Below are 27143 nucleotides of genomic sequence, written 5' to 3'. Positions count from 1 at the left end.
CATTTATTCAATACGAAATAATGTAATAAAAATTGAAAGTATAAACTTGTGTTATACTTTTATGTCTAACTTATCATGGTCAAGTTGCCTTCCTTTTGGGGCTCCGAAATAATTCGTCATATGCAGCTGAAATTTTATACATGTGGAATATATGATAAACTGTACTACTGTACCTCTTATCTACCGAGGATCAAATCAATTCTACTACAATCAGTCACTACTGATCTGCAGTTAGGGCAGTCGCCCAGGTGGCAGATTCCTTATCTGTTGTTTTCCTAGCCTTTTCTTAAATGACTGCAAAGAAATTGGAAATTTATTGAACATCTCCCTTGGTAAGTTATTCCAATCCCTAACTCCCCTTCCTATAAATTTATCCTCTTGAATTCCAACTTTATCTTCATATTGTGATCTTTCCTACTTTTAAAGACACCATCAGGATCATTTCGATATCTGAGGTGTCGATTGGGAAGGGTTGCTGTGGAGTATATCCCTGGGTCGTGGCAGAGAGGGGACACTAATTGTCGGTGACAAGTTTCTGCAACTTTATTCTTTCCTCAGCTGTAGTCACACTTCACGTTACGGCATATGGTTGACAAAGGAAACCGGACCGGTGGCGTGCCAGATGCGACCGTGCCGCATGCGACCCGTGCCACTAGCGACCGCATAATCTGTAACCGTGCCGGATGCGACCGGCGTTGACAAGCAAATTGTCATTTGATAAGTTGTGTCATCACCCAAGATAAGGTAAGCTAAACGAAGTGCAATGCCATTTCAATAAGTCCTAAAAGTAGCTACTGCCTTTACTTTACATAACACTTCTGGGGGAAACTCGTTTGACAACACGAAACATGGTGATGCGTTTACGTCTTTTCCCACCGGGCGAGTTGGTCATGTGGTTAGAGGCGCGCGGCCCTCAGCTTGCATCCAGGAGATAGTGGGTTCGAATCTCACTGTCGGCAGCCCTGAAGACGGCTTTCCATGGTTTTCCATTTTCACACTGAACCCTTGAACTTACCATTCCATCGTTGGTCGGCCACGGCTGCTATAGTAGAACAATTTAGAACTCTTAAATCTTGGGTCGTTGCGGGAATAAATTCGGTCACGATCTTAACCAAACGATGGGGTTCAGAAGAAAGCCTAACTACTTGAAATGAGGAGCAAAAATGTGCTTACTAACTTTTATTAAACTGAAAGAGCACGATAACATCGTTAATTTAATATGCATTCTTGCCACAAAAATATAAAAAAAAATTAATTATTGATTTTTGAAAAGTTCCAAACACAGTCACATTACATATCGTCACTTCGTTTCTTCCAATGTCGAAGAGTTGCTTCAGAGAAGCTAATATGTTAGTGGACAGCGAAACTGAAACAACTGAAAAAGGGAAGACCTGAAAACCGGGCACCTATCATTCCAAACGAGAACTGAGAGTTAATCCACACGATCCGTGGAAAATCTGACTTTCAACAAGTAGAACGCCTGATTTTCTCTTAATTAAGGTTATCCACCAGTCAAATACCCTTCACGGATACGGAACATCCGCCGAATGGACCCTTAATCGAACCAAACTGACTATCAGTTGCTTTGGATAGGTTGCGAAATATTATGGGAAAGCATGGTGTTCACTACAAGTTAATGGCATCATTCACAATTGAAATAAAATTCCACCATGTATTTGTCATTCATGACACCCTTAAGTGATACGTTAATCCCGATGCTAACTGTGCATCACCCAAACAACTGTTCGGAAGGAACCAACAACCACATGATCCGGGAGGATCTTACGTTAAGTCGTTCTAAAGGAACAAAACTGCGAAATGCAGGAAACACTTACTAATCATGCATTTAGAAGAAATGCCAAACACTGAAGTTAATCAAAAAGTGAAAAGTCACTTGAAAATATTATTATTGAACCGATTTTCAGGTTAGAAATGGGTTTGTTATGCTTAATAAATTTACCAGTCCACGCTAAAATTTACTACAATTTTAAGGAATTCTTTCCATTGACAACAATGCTACCGGTACAGATCTCTCTATTTACTGTCTGTCCCAACACACTACTGGTAAAGTGATTACTTACTTATTCTAACTATGAATACGAATGAAAATACGACAAGATTAAAATATAAAATAAAATTACTGGCTGACGAATCGAAACCGCATTCGCAACTCAAGTCTCATTCTAAAACACTGAGTGTCAATAATGCACACTATCAATGAAAACGGACGTCAAGACGAGGAAACAATAAAGTCCGTAAAAAATAAATTAACATCTCGAAGTCATACAGCTTAACACGCACGAAGAAACACAGTAAAAATATAATCTAGATCGGGTCGATGTCCCATACTTGGACAGCCCTCGTTTGTCAACAGCAGTCCCGTTATCTCAATGAGAGCTTCGCATAGACCCTCTACAATAAATCATATCGCACTGTAATGGCTACCTTCAACCAGGCCACTTCACAAAAGAAACAAAAGAAAAAAAAATCTAAACTGAGACTTGAGTGTGTACAGCTACCATCCCAGACCTATCGTCGGGCTCACTTGAAATCTGTACACCCTAAACCTAATCAGTATATACATGATGCCTTCCAAGTCCTATCGTCGGGCGTGACCTAGGACGTCTCATCATCAATGACTCCAAGAATAAACACGTGACGTCCTAAATCTATCGTCGGGCGTCAAAGTGGGTCGTACTACGTCTCCCTTAACATATCAGGCGAAATGCAATTCTCAAACAACTCTGATATTTAACACTAGATTTCGTCAAACAAATACGCACGACGGAACCCACGTCTCTATTATCAAATGAATGCAAGTCGAAATACAGCAAGTGTCTACCTCTCGAAAAATACAGTAGGTGTCTACCCCATTATAATATGTGAACTCAAAAAAATAAATAAACGTGACGAACGGTTCTCCACCTCGAACACAATCTCAGCCTGTGCACTGACGTGTTAGGGAAGCAAATGAAAATTCCCAACACACGGGTACCCTTTTAGTGGACGCCTTCAAAATAATAATCATCACCATCACATTTGAAATTCTCAGATCGCCTATCATCAATTCCAACCATCTTATCCATGACCTCTCCAATGAACAAATTACATATAACCCAACCGTGTGTCCAAAGTGCTCTTCAATCCGTGAGGCCGTACCTTATCTTAACAAAAATCACTGGATGTTTACTACCCAGACCTTTACATTTTACTAGAGTCGTTTTCACTTGGAATCGTTCTATAAATTTCACAATGCTTCACATCATAGTTATCTCAAATTCGGATTGATTGCGGAAAACAATACAGCCTGTTTCACACAGCCTGTTCCTAAATACTTCCTCTACAAAAATACAGCTTGTCTCAACACTCTTTCTCCTCGCTTTCCAGCGGTATTACTCCCATCTATCTCGTCTCCACATACATATCAATTCATCGCACTCAATTCCTTTTCCTTCAAGATCCTTTTTCATACGTCGATCCCCTGGTGAAAACGACAACCATTATTAACCACATCTCTTACTTTACTATTATTAAGGCTTTCGGACCTCAAGAATCCAAGAGCACACATCGACCTTTCGCAATTCAAGTATACACGATGTCTCAAAATTTCCTTCCCATTAACGACTGAGACTCTAACAAATTTTATTGACATTATCTAAATATGCTTACGATCCTTGTCGAAATAACTGGTTAAATGTAATTTAACAGAGAGGAATTTCCTTATCCCGTGGTAAACATTATTATTATTATTATTATTATTATTATTATTATTATTATTATTATTATTATTATTATTATTATTATTAACCAGCATTTCTGAATGCAACTGACACCTGAGATTACAATATTCGCCACGACAAATTTACACTTATAACGTTCACAAATCCGTACTTTGAATGATATCACATCTCAACACAAAATTTTAAGCGTCGCATTTTACCGTTCTAGACATGAAATTTACACACTGAAAATTTCACACGCTGACCAAAATTTACAACGCCTTTCGCCTGATAATTACGCATATCACCCGACAATCATCTGGAAATTTGGTTAGGACAGACAGTAACTAACTAAACTAACTACAACATAATATAAAATAGACAGACCTGCACAATGGTGACATTCTCAGCATTCTGATTGCATCATCCCAGCAACCTCGTACTTAGCCACTCATTTTTACAGATAACATTTTCATTTTTAAAAACTCACTCATCCAAACACTACCCTTCACACACACGAGATTAAAACTACCATATAAACAATGCACTTTCTCTGTAACTTGCACCACGAACTTCCCTCGTTCTGCAGTCGGCTATAACTGTCTGATGCGTCTCCCAGAGTGGTTTCTCTCCCCGTTGTTTCAACAAGAACAGGTGTTCGGCCGATAAGGGAGTCGAACTATTTTGAATCGCTTCCCCCAGACCTTCTTCACTTACAAGAGTACAGGAAATGATAAAACTAAAATCTGCTGTGTATTTTTCAACCAGCCTACACCTTCCCAGTTCGTCTGCAAACGTTCACAGCTTCTCCAATTCACTTTTCTTCTTACTAAATATATGGACTTTAGCCACGAACATGTATTGAAATATTGTCGGTCAATCTGGCGCGAAATTCTAATGACGACGGGCACGAGCTCCCGCGGCTTCAAGTTCCAGATCGACACTGAAAAATCTACGGTGGGGGGTTTCTTTTATAATTTCCGGAAGGACGCTATCCCCTCTATGAGGCTTGGTGGTGAAATCTGCCAAATTTGCTTCTAATAAACCGATTTTGATAAAACTTGTCCCAGAACTCCGGACAGACTTGCACTTATGTTAGGTGTTAATTTTATAATTTTTCTACACTCACAACATGAGAAATAAATTGTTTCTGCCCGTGCGTTTCGCGCGTTTTTCTTCTGCCCACGACCTTGGCACGTGTAACTAGCTCGCTGTTCTCACGCTAACACACACTTGGGCTTAACTGCATCTAAAATTTTCCCTGGTGTCACTACCTCCACAGAGGGTATATGAATAATTTTGCTTATTTATTTCTTCCTTTACTATCTTGTCAAAATCCCTCGTTGTGCAGAATTCATTAATTTAGAAAATTGTCGGGCACTCGAGTTCCACCGAGGTGTCCCGGCAATCCACGAGCTCGCCTTGCGGGACCCTTCCCACGCAACATCGGGCTCTGGGGAGCGCAAAATGGCTGCCCTCAAACATACAGTAGTTTCTGAATACCAAATAAATATTTGGGAAAAATAAAAATTTTTCTCACCGTAGAATTATGGGTTCATAATCCACCTACAACCACGAAATGTTTACCCAGAAAGGGGAAATATTTAAACAGATATATTCCTTCAAAATTCTAAAGTGTACATGGGAATTTTGATACAGATGAACCATGATTCTACGGAAACTTTCCCAGCCGATCTCACTCTTGACGTAGGGCTCTGTTACTTTCACGTATTTCCCTGTTTTCTTCTTCCAACAATAGGATCGCGTTACAGATGTCATCAACAAAGTCTTCTCTTAAGAATGAACATTGTAAACATTCAGCGTCTTTCTCTTCTTTACTCCCGCTGCTTGCCTGTCCTTGGAGTGGTGCCTCGACCTGTCTTCCTCTCGACGTGACGATCATATTTACTGGTTGTACCTCTTCTTCTTCTTCTTCTTCTTCGGTGACCATTTCCCCAGCTGGCAAGGCTGCGTCATCCTGTAGTGGAATTCTTTCTTCGGCTCTATGATAAACCTTTAAGTTGGCGGCATTGAATATAGCTTCGCTACTGCCATCCAGACTCTGAATTCTGTAGGAATTATTCCTGAAACTTTTGACCACCTTGAAAGGCCCAACATATAAGGGAGCAAATTTAGCATAGATGTTTTCCTGCGGTTTTGACATCACGGGTCTCCTAACAAGCACCAATTCGCCTTCCTCTAAAGGACGGTGGAATCTCCGGTTCCTCACCCTGCGTAATCGGCGGTCTGCCTGTCGACGTAGATGCTCTGCCGTACTTTGAATGCATAATTCCTGTGACGGACGGGGATCGATGGGACATTGGATGACACTATGCCAGGATCTCACAGGATACCTATTGAAGTGCACGATAGAAGGAATCTTCCCAATAGATTCGTGTATGGTGTTGTTTACACAAGTTACTATTAGGGGTAACACATCAACCCACTTGAAATGTTCTTGGGCGCAATAAATTCTACAGAATTTTGCAATTACTTGCATTACTCTTTCGCTGGGATTTCCCTCAGGATGTCTCACGCTGCTCAGGATGTGGTGAATTTCCATATTCTGAAGGGCAGTTTTGAACTGTGCAGAGGTGAACTGGGGACCATGATCTGTTAGAAGGAATTTCGGCGTGCCCATTTCCGGAATGATATTGCGGGAAATACATCTCAAGACTAGCTTGGTGTTAGCTTTTTGCATGGGAAATAGAGTCGTATACTTGGAGAAAACGTCAATGGTTACCAGCACGAACTTGTTCCCACGCTTTCCTTTCACGAGCGGCCCATAAATATCCATCGCGAACAACTCTTTAGGTTGCGAAGGTAAGAGAGGAATAGGCGCCTGCCTGATCAGATAAGGGTTTGCCTTGACCCGTTGGCATGTATCGCAGGTGATGATGGTGTCTCTGACATTTTCCCTCAGATTTACCCAGGTAAACGTTTCTTGGATGGTTGACACAACCTTATCAATCCCTCCATGACCAATAACCCTGTGTACGTGCCAGATTAATCCCTTTCGAAGCTGCGGTGGTACCAAAATTCGGGATTTCACGTGATCGCTGTCCACGAATTTTACCAACATGTTATTCACGTACAAGTAGTTATTTGACAATTTCTGGATGGCAAAGTATCGTGGATCGTCAGCCGGAAGTGTCCCTCGGAGGAAAGAAATCATTTTTCCGCAGAAAGGATCTCTCAATTGCAAGTCTCCCAGTTGTCTCAACTCTGATAGGAAATCGTGGTCTTCCTGAACTAAATCTAAGTGATTCACGACGTGTTCTTCCTCATTAGGGTTTCTGCTTAACAGGTCTGCCAAGATGTTCGATTTTCCGGAACAGTGCTCAATTTCGAAGTCAAATTGTTGTATGAACAGGGCCCACCTAGCCACTCGTTCACTAGCGACTGCTGTTTTCATTATAAAGGTCAGCGCCTTGTGGTCGGTTTTAATGATTATGTGAAAACCATAAATCATTTTCCTCCAATGTTGCAATGCCTGAACAATAGCCAACATTTCCAATTCGGTCACGCTGTATTTGACTTCGTGTGATCTCAACTTTCGGCTGTAGAAAGATAAATAATTTCTATTGTGAGGCTTGTCCAAACATTCCTGATATAGGAGTGCCCCGATTCCTACGGTCGATGCATCAGTCTGTACAATAAAGGGTTTCTCGAAATCCGGATACCCTAGCTTAACGCTGTTTAGCAAGAGCTCTTTGGTCTTCCTGAAGGCCTCTTCGTGCTCGGGACTCCATTTCCACCTGTTATTCTTGTGAAGCAAGCTCTGAAGTGGGGCTACAACCTCCGTGTAATTCATACAGTGGTCCGAAAAAAAATTGCACATTCCAAGGAATTGCCTGACATTCTTAATTTTGAGCGGTCTTGGGAACTTGTCTATGGCTTGGAGCTTCACCGGGTTCGGGCGAACTCCCTCACCATCAATGACATGGCCGAGAAATAGGACTTCCTTTTGACAAAAATGTGACTTCTTCAAGTTGATTTTGAAACCTGATGCCCTCAAATTCTCCAGGAGTTTCCTCAAATCCCTGATATTTTCCTCAAAACTGGATGAAGCTAGCAAGATGTCATCGACGTACCGAGTTGTAGCGGCTTTAACTTCATCAGTTAGACATCGATCTAGGGCGCGTATGAGAGCTGCACCGGCATTTTTCAACCCGAATGGGAGACGATTGAAGACATACGTCTGTTGGTCAAAAAGGAAGCCAGTAAACAATTTAGACTTGAGTTCCAAACCGATATGATGATATGAGGACGTCAAATCTACGCTAATAAAACGTGATTTTCCTCTGAAACGTTTGATAACCTCTTTAATAGGAGGGGCATGATCATGCTCGGGGACTAGGCGTTCGTTGAGGGCACGAGCGTCCAAACACACGCGCAGAGACCCGTCCGGTTTTTGAACCCCGACCAACGGATTCAAATATGGAGTGGGCTGCTTGGAAATTAGCCCGTTCTCCTCCATTTCCTTAATAATTTTTGCAGCTTGCGCATAATACTTGTCCGGTATAGGATACGGTCTCCTCTTAAACGGTGTCCAATCCGTAACAGCTAGTGCATATGTGAAATTAGGGATTAGACCCGGTTTGGAATCGAACACAGATATATATTCCATTAAGAGATCTCTAAGTTTTTCCTTCTCTTCTACAGTGCCAGGGCATTCCGCGACCTTTAACCCAATTAAGGCCTCGTAATCAGTGTCAACCTCAGCTTCCAAGACGTCATGTAACTCTTCATGATGAATCCCTTCGTCATCTACACTGTCAATTTCACCAGCGACTCCCTCTAATGAATTTACAAAGTCTACACATTGGGCCTCCTCTTCGCCATATTCTAATGTTCTATCTTCTCCCAATTCCTCGTTTAGTGTGATGACTTCTGCTCCCTCTTCTTTCCTGAACTTTATCTGGTTCCTGCTCAAATCAATGACTGCGTTGGTCTCACGGATAAAATCAGCCCCTAAAATTACATTGTAGTGCATTTTGGACATGACTACGAATGCATGAGCGAAAGTTGAATTTCCAATTTGTACGTCCAAATAAGTTTGTACCTTACAAACAGCAATTTTGTCAGGAATGACCCCTCGAATTTTTACATTTGACACCGGAATAATTGGCAATTTATTTCGTTGTCTCAAATCGTCGAAAAGAGCTTGGGAGATGATGCTGATACTGGCCCCGGTATCTACCAAACTTTTGACATGAAAATTACAGATGCGGACATTTATTAAAGGTAGTTTCTTTACTTGATTGCTCTCCTGTTTCAAGTGGTCTTCCACCAAGTCATCAGAGGTAATGATCCACGAATCTATCTGTGCGACCACCCACTCATCTGACGTCTCTCCTTCAGAATCTGGGATGAGAGACTCTGAAAAATCTCCTACTGGGAATTTGAAGTTTTTTTTTTCTATCAGGAGTCGACATTGACTCTTGCTCGAAATTCGGCGCAAACGGGTTCAGACCGGAGTTTCGTTGGTCTTGCCTATGTGCCTTCTGGAATTCCAAACTTTCAGCCCCGAAACAATCGGTGTTGACGTCCTGGCGCTGAATAGCCCCCTGCCATTTTTTCCTTTCGTGGTCCTTCCTCAACCCGTCGGCGTACTGAACACGTTCACGGTACCGTTCATCCTCATCACGGCGGAAGTTCTGGGTTCGATTATTTCCCCAGTCCCTGCGGTTATTAAGTCCATTCCTGAAATTCCTCTGGTTTTCTCTGTCCCCATCGTATCGCCTCCAGTAAGGGTTCCTCCTTTGTGGATAATTCCAATTACCCCTACGCCTTTTCCAATCCTCATTTCGTGGATGCGAGGGTTCCCAGTTATTCCGAAACTCACGCCTCCGCTCAGTCGGCTGTGGTTTTCCCTGCTCAGGTGCCTCTGGACTTCCCTCTGGGACCTGGCTAACAGTGTTTACATGTTGCTCGTGCGATCGTCCCCCTCTGGGTGCTATTTGATTATGGGTATGATCCAATTGCCTAAGGATCATTTCTGCCTGCATGGGGGTCTCTACCTTTGATGCAATGAGCATCCTTTGTACTTCAGGAGGTAGCTGCTTCTGGATGGCCTGTACCAACTCTTGCTCCGAGGGCGGCGCCTCAAGTTCTCTGAACTTTACCATTTGTGCAATAAAGTATTCACTGAACTTAGTAGGGCCTATTGCATTATACCGACGTGAGTATAGCTCTAATCTAAGACTCTGCTGAATTTCCGTACTCCAAAATTTATTGAGAAACGCCCTCTGGAATTCATCAAAGGTATCAAAGTGGTATCGGAAGCCTTTAAACCATAAAAGTGGTGCCCCCTCTAAATATCTTTCAGCTACCCTCAACTGACGTTCCTCAGGAATCTTGGCGTCCCGAATGTACTCCCTGAGATCCTTAAGAAACCCCTTCGGCGTGGTATGTGGACCTCCATTAAATTTCTTGGGCTGGTCCTCATGTAACTTGATCATGTTAATAACGTTTGTGACCCCTGAGCCTTGAGATCGACTAGTATCTACATTCGAGCTCTGGCCGTTATTATTCACATGATTAATATTTGGCAATTGACCACTGAGGTCAGAGTTAACAGCTGTCGAGGTTTGACTTAATACTTTGTCCACCTTGGACTGCATATCTACCACGCTGCTAATCCAACTGCTCATTTCGCTCTTAATGAACCCAACTTTCTTGTCTGTCTCTTCCTGGGCTGACGTGATTTCCCTTAAATCCTGTTCTATACTAATTTGCCTGTCGTTGAATTCCCTGGTGTGTTCATTTTTCATTTCAACTAACTCCTCTTGAATTTCTTTAATTAAAATTTCGGAGTCCTCATTAGCCCCTTGGAGTTTACTAATTGCTTCCTCATTAACTTGCAACAATTTCTTCTCCATGATTTCGGTTTTTGACAATACCTGACTCTCCAATTCCACACTAATTTTATCTACCTTGTTATTCAGTGACTGAATGTCCGCAGATAATATTTGACGTTGTTCCTCTATTATGGTTAGCGTTTTCCCCTTTTCCTTATCACTGGAGATCCGCATCTCTACGACCTGTTGTGTAATGTCGTCCTTAAATTCAACCTGACTGTCAATCAGCTGTTTATGCGCCGCCTGGCTCTCCAGTAAATGCTTGTCAAGTTCCTTTCTCATCTCATCCTGACTATCGCATAACCTACTGTACATGTCGTGGCTTTCGTCAAAACGCTTGTCCATATCGGTTTTTAAACTGTCATGGATTTTAGAAAACTGTTCGTCGAAATCGTTCTTTAAACTGATCTGCACTTCCGCAAATTGTTTATCAATCTCATTCCTAATTTCCACTTGGCTATCATCAAAACGCTGGTTGAGTTTACCTATCTCACCCCTAACTTCCTCTTTAAGTTCGGTGCACATAGTGTGTGTCTCCTGAACTACGTTCTTCAATCCAGCCTTCAACTCATCACTAGACTCTTTACACCTAGCCTGGGTATCCTCGATACTACTCTGTAACTCCTCACGAGTGTCTTTCAAACTCGACTGCAACTCCTCAATCTTACCATCCAGACTTTCATTATGAGCCTTCATGTCCTCTCTCAAATTCTCGCTCTGGACTTTCGCGTCCTCCATCTTACTATCCAAACTATCTATCTTACTATCCAAACTATCTAACATTTGCCCTTTCGTAACCTCCATCTTACTACTCAAATTCTCATTCTGGACTTTCATGTCCTCTCTCAACTTACTATCCAACTTCTCATTATGAACTTTCATGTCCTCCATCATCTGCTTTAGCAGATCCACGGTCACCTGACCTTCCATCTCACAATACCACAAAGAATACAATAATGAGTACGCTGGCTGTTGATGCAACCAGAATACTCCAAACTACTAAGGAAAGAATTCACTATCTACTGCGTTTTCACATACAAACGCTGTTATAATTTAATACCGAAACTGACAACATTCCAACAGTTGTCTCATAAAATTTTGTTTAGGTGGCTGGTATCACAAACTTGTTTAATGAAAAGAAAATTCTAAAGTTAATAAGTTACTCTGGATAAATATCCCAAATGGTCTCGCTTCCGTAAATTAATTAAACAAAGAACATGTTAACGCATAAACTTTGAATGTAATTCAGCGTTACCACTTCCAAAATTTATATTGGCAACATGACGTAAGCTTCAATAAAGCTTTAAGTACTGGTTTCCTATAATGCATTGTGACTGTTATTATTATTATTATCTACCAAGTAGTTACGCTCCTCATTAAACGTGTTAATATCTAGCACTCTCATTGGGCATAATTCGTTTAACTGTGGCTCAGCCATCATTTTCACCCGCTTGTATTATTTATAATGTGGCTTAAGCCTCAACATTACTTTATATTTTTCTAACATTTATTTTCAATGGATAGTTTCATTATCGTTATCGTGGCATCGTATCGTTATCGTGACTTTGGGCTCCTCATCGTTATCGTGACATTAAGGCCCCAAAGTTGATGGCGCCACTTCTACTGAACCCTTGAACTTACCATTCCATCGTTGGTCGGCCACGGCTGCTATAGTAGAACAATTTAGAACTCTTAAATCTTGGGTCGTTGCGGGAATAAATTCGGTCACGATCTTAACCAAACGATGGGGTTCAGAAGAAAGCCTAACTACTTGAAATGAGGAGCAAAAATGTGCTTACTAACTTTTATTAAACTGAAAGAGCACGATAACATCGTTAATTTAATATGCATTCTTGCCACAAAAATATAAAAAAAAATTAATTATTGATTTTTGAAAAGTTCCAAACACAGTCACATTACATATCGTCACTTCGTTTCTTCCAATGTCGAAGAGTTGCTTCAGAGAAGCTAATATGTTAGTGGACAGCGAAACTGAAACAACTGAAAAAGGGAAGACCTGAAAACCGGGCACCTATCATTCCAAACGAGAACTGAGAGTTAATCCACACGATCCGTGGAAAATCTGACTTTCAACAAGTAGAACGCCTGATTTTCTCTTAATTAAGGTTATCCACCAGTCAAATACCCTTCACGGATACGGAACATCCGCCGAATGGACCCTTAATCGAACCAAACTGACTATCAGTTGCTTTGGATAGGTTGCGAAATATTATGGGAAAGCATGGTGTTCACTACAAGTTAATGGCATCATTCACAATTGAAATAAAATTCCACCATGTATTTGTCATTCATGACACCCTTAAGTGATACGTTAATCCCGATGCTAACTGTGCATCACCCAAACAACTGTTCGGAAGGAACCAACAACCACATGATCCGGGAGGATCTTACGTTAAGTCGTTCTAAAGGAACAAAACTGCGAAATGCAGGAAACGCTTACTAATCATGCATTTAGAAGAAATGCCAAACACTGAAGTTAATCAAAAAGTGAAAAGTCACTTGAAAATATTATTATTGAACCGATTTTCAGGTTAGAAATGGGTTTGTTATGCTTAATAAATTTACCAGTCCACGCTAAAATTTACTACAATTTTAAGGAATTCTTTCCATTGACAACAATGCTACCGGTACAGATCTCTCTATTTACTGTCTGTCCCAACACACTACTGGTAAAGTGATTACTTACTTATTCTAACTATGAATACGAATGAAAATACGACAAGATTAAAATATAAAATAAAATTACTGGCTGACGAATCGAAACCGCATTCGCAACTCAAGTCTCATTCTAAAACACTGAGTGTCAATAATGCACACTATCAATGAAAACGGACGTCAAGACGAGGAAACAATAAAGTCCGTAAAAAATAAATTAACATCTCGAAGTCATACAGCTTAACACGCACGAAGAAACACAGTAAAAATATAATCTAGATCGGGTCGATGTCCCATACTTGGACAGCCCTCGTTTGTCAACAGCAGTCCCGTTATCTCAATGAGAGCTTCGCATAGACCCTCTACAATAAATCATATCGCACTGTAATGGCTACCTTCAACCAGGCCACTTCACAAAAGAAACAAAAGAAAAAAAAATCTAAACTGAGACTTGAGTGTGTACAGCTACCATCCCAGACCTATCGTCGGGCTCACTTGAAATCTGTACACCCTAAACCTAATCAGTATATACATGATGCCTTCCAAGTCCTATCGTCGGGCGTGACCTAGGACGTCTCATCATCAATGACTCCAAGAATAAACACGTGACGTCCTAAATCTATCGTCGGGCGTCAAAGTGGGTCGTACTACGTCTCCCTTAACATATCAGGCGAAATGCAATTCTCAAACAACTCTGATATTTAACACTAGATTTCGTCAAACAAATACGCACGACGGAACCCACGTCTCTATTATCAAATGAATGCAAGTCGAAATACAGCAAGTGTCTACCTCTCGAAAAATACAGTAGGTGTCTACCCCATTATAATATGTGAACTCAAAAAAATAAATAAACGTGACGAACGGTTCTCCACCTCGAACACAATCTCAGCCTGTGCACTGACGTGTTAGGGAAGCAAATGAAAATTCCCAACACACGGGTACCCTTTTAGTGGACGCCTTCAAAATAATAATCATCACCATCACATTTGAAATTCTCAGATCGCCTATCATCAATTCCAACCATCTTATCCATGACCTCTCCAATGAACAAATTACATATAACCCAACCGTGTGTCCAAAGTGCTCTTCAATCCGTGAGGCCGTACCTTATCTTAACAAAAATCACTGGATGTTTACTACCCAGACCTTTACATTTTACTAGAGTCGTTTTCACTTGGAATCGTTCTATAAATTTCACAATGCTTCACATCATAGTTATCTCAAATTCGGATTGATTGCGGAAAACAATACAGCCTGTTTCACACAGCCTGTTCCTAAATACTTCCTCTACAAAAATACAGCTTGTCTCAACACTCTTTCTCCTCGCTTTCCAGCGGTATTACTCCCATCTATCTCGTCTCCACATACATATCAATTCATCGCACTCAATTCCTTTTCCTTCAAGATCCTTTTTCATACGTCGATCCCCTGGTGAAAACGACAACCATTATTAACCACATCTCTTACTTTACTATTATTAAGGCTTTCGGACCTCAAGAATCCAAGAGCACACATCGACCTTTCGCAATTCAAGTATACACGATGTCTCAAAATTTCCTTCCCATTAACGACTGAGACTCTAACAAATTTTATTGACATTATCTAAATATGCTTACGATCCTTGTCGAAATAACTGGTTAAATGTAATTTAACAGAGAGGAATTTCCTTATCCCGTGGTAAACATTATTATTATTATTATTATTATTATTATTATTATTATTATTATTATTATTATTATTATTATTAACCAGCATTTCTGAATGCAACTGACACCTGAGATTACAATATTCGCCACGACAAATTTACACTTATAACGTTCACAAATCCGTACTTTGAATGATATCACATCTCAACACAAAATTTTAAGCGTCGCATTTTACCGTTCTAGACATGAAATTTACACACTGAAAATTTCACACGCTGACCAAAATTTACAACGCCTTTCGCCTGATAATTACGCATATCACCCGACAATCATCTGGAAATTTGGTTAGGACAGACAGTAACTAACTAAACTAACTACAACATAATATAAAATAGACAGACCTGCACAATGGTGACATTCTCAGCATTCTGATTGCATCATCCCAGCAACCTCGTACTTAGCCACTCATTTTTACAGATAACATTTTCATTTTTAAAAACTCACTCATCCAAACACTACCCTTCACACACACGAGATTAAAACTACCATATAAACAATGCACTTTCTCTGTAACTTGCACCACGAACTTCCCTCGTTCTGCAGTCGGCTATAACTGTCTGATGCGTCTCCCAGAGTGGTTTCTCTCCCCGTTGTTTCAACAAGAACAGGTGTTCGGCCGATAAGGGAGTCGAACTATTTTGAATCGCTTCCCCCAGACCTTCTTCACTTACAAGAGTACAGGAAATGATAAAACTAAAATCTGCTGTGTATTTTTCAACCAGCCTACACCTTCCCAGTTCGTCTGCAAACGTTCACAGCTTCTCCAATTCACTTTTCTTCTTACTAAATATATGGACTTTAGCCACGAACATGTATTGAAATATTGTCGGTCAATCTGGCGCGAAATTCTAATGACGACGGGCACGAGCTCCCGCGGCTTCAAGTTCCAGATCGACACTGAAAAATCTACGGTGGGGGGTTTCTTTTATAATTTCCGGAAGGACGCTATCCCCTCTATGAGGCTTGGTGGTGAAATCTGCCAAATTTGCTTCTAATAAACCGATTTTGATAAAACTTGTCCCAGAACTCCGGACAGACTTGCACTTATGTTAGGTGTTAATTTTATAATTTTTCTACACTCACAACATGAGAAATAAATTGTTTCTGCCCGTGCGTTTCGCGCGTTTTTCTTCTGCCCACGACCTTGGCACGTGTAACTAGCTCGCTGTTCTCACGCTAACACACACTTGGGCTTAACTGCATCTAAAATTTTCCCTGGTGTCACTACCTCCACAGAGGGTATATGAATAATTTTGCTTATTTATTTCTTCCTTTACTATCTTGTCAAAATCCCTCGTTGTGCAGAATTCATTAATTTAGAAAATTGTCGGGCACTCGAGTTCCACCGAGGTGTCCCGGCAATCCACGAGCTCGCCTTGCGGGACCCTTCCCACGCAACATCGGGCTCTGGGGAGCGCAAAATGGCTGCCCTCAAACATACAGTAGTTTCTGAATACCAAATAAATATTTGGGAAAAATAAAAATTTTTCTCACCGTAGAATTATGGGTTCAACACCAGGCAAATTTAATTAAGACCAGGGCCGCTTCCTTCCCATTCCTATCTCATCGTCGCCTTAAGACCTGTCTGTGTCGGTGCGACGTAATGCCACTAGCAATAGAAAAGATCCTAATTCTCTGAAATTATTTACGACTTACGCCTACTTACTTATCGTGTCCTATTAGTACCAGGAGTGTCCGAGGACGTGTTCGGCTTTCCTGGTGCAGGTCTTCCTACCTGACTCCCTTGGGCGGCCTGCGCGTCTGGATGTGGGATTATGATAATGAAGTAGGGAGAGATGAAACTCGGTTTCGGCACGTAGCCTACTCCTCTCGAAAAACCAAGGGGTCTGGTCAATGCTTTACGTCTCCATCCGACGGTCGAATCACCATCAACAGCATCATATCCCCTCACTCCATTTGAACACTGCGAAAAGTTTTGGATTTGAATCCCGGCTTTTGGCATGCAATCTAGTGATTAGAAACTGTCTACCACCAACTTTCCTACCCTGCCAGCCAACATTCTGATGGTGATTTTTTTTTTTCATCCAGGCTAAGTGGCTCAGACGGTTGCGATGCTGGTCTTCCGACTCCAACTTGGCAGGTTCGATCCTGGCTCAGTCCGGTGGTATTTGAACATGCTAAAATACGTCAGCTTTGTGTCTGTGAATTTAATGGCACGTAAAATAAGACCTGCGGGACTAAATTCCGGCACCTCGGCGTCTCCTTAAATCATGAAAGTAGTTACTAGGACGTAAAGCCAGCAACATTATTATATTTTTCTTTCGACCAACGGCACTCGAACCTGCTAACAACGGTGTCAGACATTTATTTTAGAAAAGACCAAGTTAGGTACTTATGAGCAATCTGCCACTTGGTGACAGCCCTTAATGCAGATCAATTGTAAGTGACTGATGGGTCGCATGCGGCACGATGCTTTTCCGCTCGGTCGCTATTGGCACGATAATGGCCGGGTCACATCCGGCACGGTCGCATCTGGCACGTAACCAACGGACCAGTCACGCTATCGTAATTTCTTGCATAATGTGAGTGTCAACAGCTAAACAAGCATCATCTTTTTCTCCCCGCCTACGGACAAAAGTGCATAATATTTCAGTCCGTATGCGGCAGTTGTTTGAAATCGACACGTAGTTTGTTCTCTACACTAAAATATGAAACAACTCCATGCTGAATGATGTGATTCTTAGAGCTGTGTTTTGTTGAGAACATTTGTCACTATAATATATATTTTTTTTTTGAGTGATCTAGTCATCTCGACTGTTTTCAATCAACTCACCTTTTGAATTAAACATGCATTCTCAAAAAACGTATTTTATGAGTAGGTAAAGTCACACTCACGAAATGTAAACGGAAACATTTTAGAAGTTTGACGTGGTAACACTACGTATTATTACTCTGCTTACACGCCTGTGGCAGCATTTAAAGCATGCACTGCGCAAAGAACAATTATAACTAGACCCCCTATCAAATAATTTTTTAAAATACTACCGTCTTTTAACGCAAGTTTATATAATTTCTAACTAAAAATAATGTCTAATGACAGCAGCAGTTTTATTTAGAAACCACGGAAGTCTGGAACACAAGAACCAGACTTCACACATATTCGGCGCGATTTTCAAAAGCCGGTATATTGAATCATTCACAGGAATAGCTGTAACTAACAGAGATATCTACATTACAGCAAGGACCTTCCACTAAGCCATATATGGTTAAATAGTGCGAGTCAGAGCGGCATATCGTGACGCTATATTCATGCTAGAGTAAAATAAGGTCTCTAGACGACCCCACTGTTTCATCCTGAATCTTCTGAACAACAAAGACTGACTGCACTAACTTGAACTACCAAAGGTTTCTCATCAAAGCGAACCTGATCCTTGGTGTCTACTACAGGGAACTCTCGAAATAATAGGTACCAATAAACTGTCAGGATATTTAAAAAATATAAATCGACGCGAGGAAATTAAAAATAAATTATTCTGTATATACACTCATTCACTTCAGTAAAGACACAATAACGATGTTTGCTGCAAATGCTAGAAGACGCAACTGGCTCTATACTTAATTTTTGTATCAAGCATCGATGACAGATGCACATTTATTACTTTGATACACACAAGTACTGGAATTGCTGGCAGAATAGACCTTTCGTATATTTAATGTTCCGCAAGTAGATATTAAAATCACTGCGAAAGCTGATTTTACACTAACAATAGTTGCTTTATACCAGTTCAGTGTTGAGATTCAATGAGGTTAATGTACTTACAATTAATGTAAGGATCCTCACAGATTTGCATTCGAACTACAACTTTCATAAGCAACGTATCAGACAGTTCATTTCAACCCTCACATACGTAAAGGATTGCTCATTTATCACTAATTCTAGTTATTTTAACACTTACAGGCACTCTGAAGCGCTCCGTGCTGTAGTTGTAACAGTAGGCCGTGCTCAACAGCGTGCACAGCGTCAAGGCTAACGAAGCTACTGTACCGGCCATAGCAGCAACACTGACGAACCGGAATGGCAGCTGCGCTCAATAGAAGACCGCCCGCCAGGGCTGACAACCTCACTGCGAATTAACCAGCCGTAGTCTTTCCGACTAAACTTCAATCCGATGTAGGATTATCAGACAGTAGCGTAGCCAGGATCAGCCACTTGTGGTGGGGTTTATAGGGTTACAAAATGATGATAGAACACAATGAAGGTGCTTATGTGTGTGTGTGTGGTGCGCGCATGCAAGACTTGTCATTATAAGGACACTGATACAGGTGAATTATGTTGATATTCAGATTGGAATAAACTACAAAATACCCGGCGAGTTAACCGTGCGGTTAGGGTCGTGCAGCTGTGAGCTTGCATTCGGGAGATAGTGGGTTCGAATCCCAATGTCGGCAGCCCTGAATATGGTTTTCCGTGGTTTCCCATTTTTACATCAGGCCTTAATTAAGGCCACGACCGCTTCCTTCCAAATCCTAGCCCTTTCCTATTCCATAGTCACCGTAAGACCTACCCGTGTCTGTGCAACGTAAAGCCAATTGTAAAAAAACAAAAAACCTATTGCGTATTTCTGTGGTGACTGGTAGTGCGGGCTGTTGTATGTAGAGTATTAGGACGAACACAAACACCCAGTCCCCGAGTCAGAAGAATTAACCATACGCAGTTAATATCTTCGGTCCAGCCGGGAATTGAACCCGGGGCCCTTTGGACCAAAGACCAGTGCTGATAATTCAGCCAAGAAGCCAGACCACTAGAGGTAACATAATACTATACCGTATGGGAAAAAACAAGCTACACTTAATTACTATTTAATTGCGGTGGTACAGTATGGGTTCAAAATGTGTACGATCAATAATGCTATTTGTATGGTTTGGAAGTTTATGACCTAAAGAAGTAAAAAATGCCCTAAAAACTAGCTAAATATGACCTAAGGCCATGGCCGCTTCCTTCTCACTCCTAGCCCTTTCCTGTCACATCGTCGCCATAAGACCTCTCTGTGTCGGTGCGACGTAAAGCAAAAAAAAAGTATTTTTTGCGATTAGTTTATTTCTGATCTGAGTTGTTTTAATTTTGTTTTTGAGTCATCGGGCCTTAAGATAACAACTCGAAGGTACTTATTTAACATGATGCAGGAGGAAAATATGCCGGATTTGAACGGGAAACTTATATTGGTGGAAAATTATATCTGATCTAGTGAAAACTATTCTGATGAACAAATTAAGGAAATACAAAAAAATATTTTCGCGTTTCAAGTCTGAAAGGAAGATGGATCACAGAACACAAAAAAAGAAGACCGATTTATGAAAAAAACACAGTGTTTGGCTCGAAGGGACACTCACGTTTCCTAAGGTACTGGCTAGATCAGGAAGACCAACGAAAACATTTGTAGAATAAAGTGACAGAAGTAAACGAAGAAAAAAACCAAGAACAGTTACGGAAGTCCACAGAAATGGAAGTACTGTGTTATGCTGCTGAGATTAAATTAAGAAGCAGTGTAGAGAGAGATGCATCTAAAATTCTGAAGGCAATTACTTCTTCCCCAAAACGGGCCAGTGAATACAAGCATGCTTTCCATAAAGCACAGAAAGAAGGAAAAGTTCAGTTGACGTCATTGCAAGCTCTGTCCATCTTTGTTGTGGCAGGATTTTCTAGAAGGCAGTACGAAATAATGATGAATTCTAATGAAATTTCTATGCTTGCTACAGTCTGCTGCAAAAGGCTAAAAGGGAGTGTTATCCAGGAACAGAATCGTACCAAGTAAGCGAAACTTGTGCTGAAATCAATTTATACTGGATCACACCGTTTTTATGATTGCTGAAATACCTGGAAGAAGGTGTGCAGCCCTTAAGTGAGAAAGATAGGAACACTCTGGTGCTGATCTGTAAGTGGGGGGTGTAACGGATCACAGCAAGCCTAATATAAATAGAAATTTGAAAGTGATTATGATTCCGATGCCAACATTTTTCAGAGTTCTTTTGTCTCATTACAACTAATTTCTAACACCAAACTGATATGGCAAAATCCAGCTCATTCTTCACCTCACTATTGTCGACCAACCAGGATAGGATTTATTAAAGAATCAAAAGACACCACAAATGAAGAAACAGAATATACAAAAAAAATAGTTACATTACAAGAAACAAATGCCATTTTAGCAAGTAGGGATTTTTCCGTCAAACATAAAATGATGTTCACCATGGTTGATTCTAAGGTGTGTAAAGCTGCCACTCAGACAACTTCAACAATGAAATGTTTCATATGCGGTGCAACATCTAAAGACTTAAATAATTTAATAGTCAAGCGGAGTGTTAAAACAGTATTAAAGAAGGAACCGTAGAACGTGAGTTATCGACTCTGCACGCCAGGATACGTTTATGTGATTGTCTTTTGCATCTGTCATACAAACTGCCGATTAAGAAATGACAGTTGAAATTGGATAATGATGAGGTCATTGTAAGAGAAAGGAAATTAAAAATTCTAGACGACTTCAGAAACAAATTGGGACTGATAGTTGATGAACTAAAGCCTGGATTTGGTAATACTAATGATGGCAATGCTAGTCAAAGGTTTTTCATGCACTCAGAGGTAGCTACTGAATTGACAGGAGTACATTTAGATCTCATATACCGCTTCAGAGTGATCTAGAAATAATATCAAGTAGGTACACATAAAATTCATGTAGATAAATTTACTCAGTATGTAATGGCTGCTGCAGGGCTGTATGTCCAGTTATATCCATGGCATCTAATGACGCCTACAGTTCACAGAATGCTCATTCATGGTCCTACAGTGATAAACAATGCTTACTTTCAATAGGTCAGCTCTCGGAAGAGGCCGCTGAAACACGAAATAAGTATTTTCGCTTGTATCGCGAACGATATGCAAGAAAGCTCTACAAAGAATCATGTAACCTGGATGTCCTTAATCGAATTCTTCTATGTTCCGATCCTCTTTTGACTGGTATGAGGCCACTATCTAGAAAGAGGACAAAACCGTTTTTAAAAGAGACATTGGAGATGCTGCTTCCACCTGCGCCAAGTGAGTCCACTACTGCAGATCCTCATGAATTTTCAGACGAAGACGAGGAAGATGTATCTTCTGAGGAGGAACCTTGGTTGTCATCATAACCCTTCAGATGTCGGAGGCGTCGGAGGCATGACACTCAGAGGGACGAAACAAGGTAAACCTTATATTTCTAGTACCATTGTGCTGCGACTCGTGTACTTTAAGAATGATAGAAAAATGTTTTACCATGGCATGAATAATATAATATGAATCAGTCAGTCCATCAAAACGTGAAAACAAACTTTTTTCTACCTATGCATGCCCTCAGCTACTTAAAATTCAAATAATTACACATAACGGAACGTCTAATTTCAGTTAAACAACAAAAATAATTTTGGCCGCCTAAATCGGCCAAATATTCCACTGTGTAGCCCTTGCGCACCTCCCGAGTGTAGAGCTACAAGGCTAAGCCAAAGCTAGCCGCTGTTAAGCCCAAGCCTTCTCTAACGCGTTACGGCTATAGAGCCAAATTCTGCATTTAGGAGACGAGTGTGTTCGAACCCCACCGTCGACTGTCCTGCGAATGACTTCTGTACTCCCACATTTTCACTTCCAGGCAAATGCCGGAACAGTTCCTACTCCTTCCGATTCCTTCCTCATCCTTCCCCATTTTCATTCATCATCATTCATTTTATCTTCATTAACTCTTCAAACGAGGTTGGCGTCAGGAATAGTATCCGGCCGTAAAACATGCTACATAATTTCATCTCACATCATCCTCAACCCTGTCTCAGGCAACGGGTCTAACGGATAGATATACACACGTCATGACGAACACTCGTCTGCAGTACCGTAATCACTGTCAGACGCTGAACAACTTGAATGTCATATGCAAACCAACCCAGACTTTTAAACATCCACCTAAAAGACCTATCGCTCAAACAGAGTTTCAGCGATATTTAGCGGTGACTGATTTGGGAGCCCTGTTGTCCCCTTCAACTGATATAAGACTGATCCCGTATGACGGAACTTATCAACGACAATTCAGCCCTAATGACCTTATCAATGTCCGCTCGTGTACTTTAAGAATGGTTATAAATAAATAAATTAAATAAATAAATAAATAAATAAATAAATAGATAAATAAATAAATAAATAAATAAATAAATAAATAAATAAATAAATAAATAAATAAATAAATAAATAAATAACCAATATAAAACCATTATTTATAACATTATTATTTTATTAATTCATTGACTTGGAAAATCTCTCCTAGGATCTCCGTGTGAGCAGTATAAGAATAGTGCGCGTGTACTGGATTTGTGTTGTCATTTGGAAAGTAATGATGCTGACAACCCAAGCCATTGAGTTACATGAACAGTAACCAGGATACATTACACTCAATGTCAGGGCTAGCCATCTATCAACCTGTCTTCACATACAGTATCTTACTAACACATAATATTCCAGGAATTTCCCAGGATATTAATCTATGTTAAAATGATCACATGTTCCAGAAAATGCGATTTTATCAATAACATATTTATTCCAGAAATATTCAAATATCCAGTATTTTACTCGAAATACATTTGGAATATTCCAGCAATGTTCTAAAATATTTGCGAAGCATTAGTAACTTTGAATTGAACTTATGTTCTACTAGTTACAAGTCCCGAACCCTCACACCTGAAAATACCTGAAATATTTTTCAATAATATGGTAGCGATAATTATTGTTTTATTTAAACAATGTAATAACTATTCATTCTAAAATAAAATGAACTGATATTAAAATAAAGTAGTTTTTCATTTATAACAACAATAATAAATTATATCAAAAATAAGGTCCCTATAAGGAAACTTTTATTTAATTTCATTGGCTGCAAATATTAAAAACATTTAAGCTCTTTAGACTTTTTCAATAGTTTATACAAGTGGAGGCACATGCTTCCCCTAGTACACCGTCACTGCATTGTCCTACATAAGAGGCTTACAGTGGTGTCTCAACGGCGCACTAGCCACCAGCGTCTTAGAAAGATGTGGCAATCCAACTGATGAGCCCACTGCTACACTGGAGCGAAACGCTGGTAATTTCACGATTGAAAAAGCCTAAATAGCTTAAATGTTTTAATAATAAATTGTTTTTAACTACCCTTGACCACTTCGAACATAAATAAATAAAAATTTGGCCCATTGGGCCGGGACCCAGCGGTCCCATTTATAAATGCGGCACTGTGTCAGTTTGTTAGAAGCTATCATCGACTTGTTACCAGTTTAAAAAGCCCGCCTGGGGGCCATGATCTTTAACGCGTCAAGTCTCTATAGTTATGGTTAGAGTTAGAGTCCCGTCCGTTGGTGTTCGGTACTCTCTTGCCATCTGCACGCTCTGTAATTGCAGAGGCTTTAGAAAATGAAAAATGAAAATCCACAGTCTGTTTCCAGTCATTTGACAGGGTCAGGAATGGAAAGAATGAAGCTCCTTCTAGCGGCGCGGATGGGAATTGTGTCGGTTGCCGAGGCCTGTCGCACTCCTCTGTGGCAATGATTAATGAATGACTAATGTAATGATACTGGAGAGTGTTGCTAGAATGAAAGATGACTGGGAAAACCGGAGTACCCGGAGAAAAACCTATCCCGCCTCCTCTTTGTTCAGCACAAATCTCAAATGGAGTGACCGGGATTTGAAGCACGGAACCCAGCGGTGAGAGGCCGTCTGAACACGGAGGCTTCAGAGGCATCAGAACAAGGCTCATTAACACCCCTTGTGCACTGATAGTGAGTTTTTGTCATCGTTGCTTCACCGAGAATTTCTTTACATTCGTACCTAACTTAAGTACAGCGCTACATATGTTGTTGTACGATTTCAGTTTTATTTGTGTACCACTTCGAGGTTCTCGTTCCATATTAAAGTGCATACGGCTACATGTTCAGACCTTTATTAATAATGTTCCAACATTATTCAAGAAATTTTGAACATATTTTGATCTCTAGGGCTCATCATTTCTATAAATGGCGACAACATTAACATTCACGCATGTAAAACCGCGGGCAAAGCTACTTCATAGTCTATAGGAAACGCCGAATTTGAACCCTGAAAGATAAATGGATACCTTTTCTAATCGCACTTATTAAAGGTACAACCCCAGTATTTGCCTGATGTGAAAATGGAAAACCATGGAAAACAGACTTCAGGTCTGCCGACGGCGGGATTCGAAACCACTATCTCCAGGACGCAAGCTCACAGCTACGCGACCATAACCACAGGGCCAACTCACTCGGTAAACGGATCAGAAAGTCCACCCCACAAACCCATCGATAGCACATAAACAAGTGAAGCATTTAATAAACACATGAAACAGACGTAGAGGATGGCGGTTTATTTTCATGTTGACATAACTGTAATGACTTAAACACATTCCTTCGTTAAACAGATAAGAGAAATGTGCTCTAAGGGAGAAATAACTATTACATAACGAGCAGTAAGATCACAGGTCAAGTTCTGTTGCGATATGGTATTTACAGTGCACTGTATCTTCTGGTATGGGCTAGAGCAAGTTTCGTTACTTTTATTAGCCTCTCATCCTTGGATTTGACATTTTGAAGGTGACTGAAGTATGGGAGTTACTACGAGGGTTGTAAATAAAGTAATAGCAACGTAGTCCAGACACACGCAGGAGATCAGGCATGGGCAAATAGGATATGGGAGCGGTCAGATAGCGCTGTTGTCGATGTGTAATGTGCATTTGACGGACATCCAATTGGGAGTGTTGTTGCCGTGTGGCGTTGAAGTGAAGATTAGATTGACATTGTGAGTGATCTCGTATCCGTAGTCCGGCTCCATGGCTAAATGGTTAGCGTGCTGACCTTTGGCCACAGGGGTCCCGTGTTTGATTCCCGGCAGGGTCTGGAATTTTAACCTTCATTGGTTAATTTCTCTGGCACAGGGGCTGGGTGTATCTGTTGTCTTCATCATCATTTCATCCTCATCACTACGCGCAGGTCGCCTATGAGTGTGAAATCGAAAGACCTGCACCTGGGGAGCCGAACATGTCCTACGACACACGCGACACTAAAAGCCATACGCCATTTTCATTTCGTTTCCGTAGATCATCAATGGACTGATTTATTTGAAGTTGTACTGTTAGAGAAAAATAGTGGAGTTGATAGCAGGGCTAACAGGTGCTGCTCTTTTATTTTTAAGGTGTGGTGGCCCTGAAAAGGGTCGTTCGTTAAGAATGCAGCAAGGCAGAAAACCTGGCACCTTACTTGGAGCTTGTGTATTTGTTAACTGCCTTGGTGCCCACAATGATGGCGTTCTTGGCCAGCTCACCGGGCAACAAGAGTTGGACGGCAGTCTGGATCTCCCGACTGGTGATGGTGGAGCACTTGTTGTAGTTGGAGAGACGGGAAGCCTCGGCGGCGATGCTCTCGAAGATGTCGTTGACAAAGCTCTTCACGATGCTCATCGCCTTGCTGGAGATGCCAGTATCAGGATGTACCTGTTTAAGCACCTTGTAGATGTAGATGGCATAGCTTTCCTTCCTCTTGAGCTTCTTCTTCTTGTCTCCCTTGGAGATGTTCTTCTGGGTCTTACCGGCTTTCTTGGCTGCCTTTCCGCTTTTTTTTTTTTTTGTTGTTGTGGGCATCGAACTGGAGAGTCCCAGGGCGAAAACTATGCCCTTTTACTCATCTGTTTCCTAGGAATAGCCGATGAGTCGGAAAATCGCAATCGTGCACTGGCGGGGGAGAAAGCGATCTGTCTTGCAGGCTGTGCCTGCAAGTCAGAGGAGAAAACCCCCTCTTCGCTGAGTCATTGTTTTCAGCTAGTTAAATTTGCAGGGTAAACTGAGAAGAAGAAGTAGCATTCTTAAAAAAACGGGGCTTTTCAGGGTGTAATTTCTAGGTATTTAATGAGAGGATTGTGTTCAATTTGGAAAAGGCCGAAATGGTTACTTAAGACCTGTCATACAGGAGCCAAGGGCCGCGATACTTATAACGAGTATTCGGCTTCTTGGTCCGGATGACCTGTTTTAATAACGTGATGCCCTGATCGGTAGACTGGGCTTGGAGAATTCTAACCTTGGTCATCCTAGTTAGCTTGTTAATCTGAGTTCTAATAGTCGGAATACGGACTTCTGTGCGTATCTTCCTATTAG

The 27143-nt window shown here is 40.9% G+C and overlaps 2 protein-coding genes across 3 annotated transcripts in view; both read right to left on the bottom strand.

Moving 5' to 3' along the window:
* LOC136867135 (lysosomal Pro-X carboxypeptidase) overlaps window positions 1-19061 on the bottom strand; it is a 143591-nt gene extending 124530 nt beyond the window's left edge. For both annotated transcript variants that reach the window (XM_068227033.1, XM_068227034.1), the window contains exon 1: window positions 18885-19061. In XM_068227033.1, coding sequence (XP_068083134.1) covers window positions 18885-18980 — 96 coding nt within the window. In that variant the 5' untranslated portion in view covers window positions 18981-19061. The remainder of the gene's footprint in view (window positions 1-18884) is intronic.
* Window positions 19062-26249: 7188 nt separating this feature from the next.
* On the bottom strand, window positions 26250-26600 carry LOC136866709 (histone H2B.3-like; the record flags this gene model as incomplete). The annotated part of the gene is made up of 1 exon (XM_067143822.2): window positions 26250-26600. A coding segment is annotated over one exon (351 nt), but the record flags the coding sequence as incomplete, so codon positions are not given.
* Between the last annotated feature and the right edge of the window lie 543 nt (window positions 26601-27143).

The sequence above is a fragment of the Anabrus simplex genome, chromosome 3 (assembly GCF_040414725.1).
Source record: "Anabrus simplex isolate iqAnaSimp1 chromosome 3, ASM4041472v1, whole genome shotgun sequence".
In the NCBI taxonomy this organism is placed as follows: domain Eukaryota; kingdom Metazoa; phylum Arthropoda; class Insecta; order Orthoptera; family Tettigoniidae; genus Anabrus; species Anabrus simplex.
Note: the sequence above shows the minus strand (reverse complement) of the source record. Positions and strands in the feature narration are given on the sequence as shown.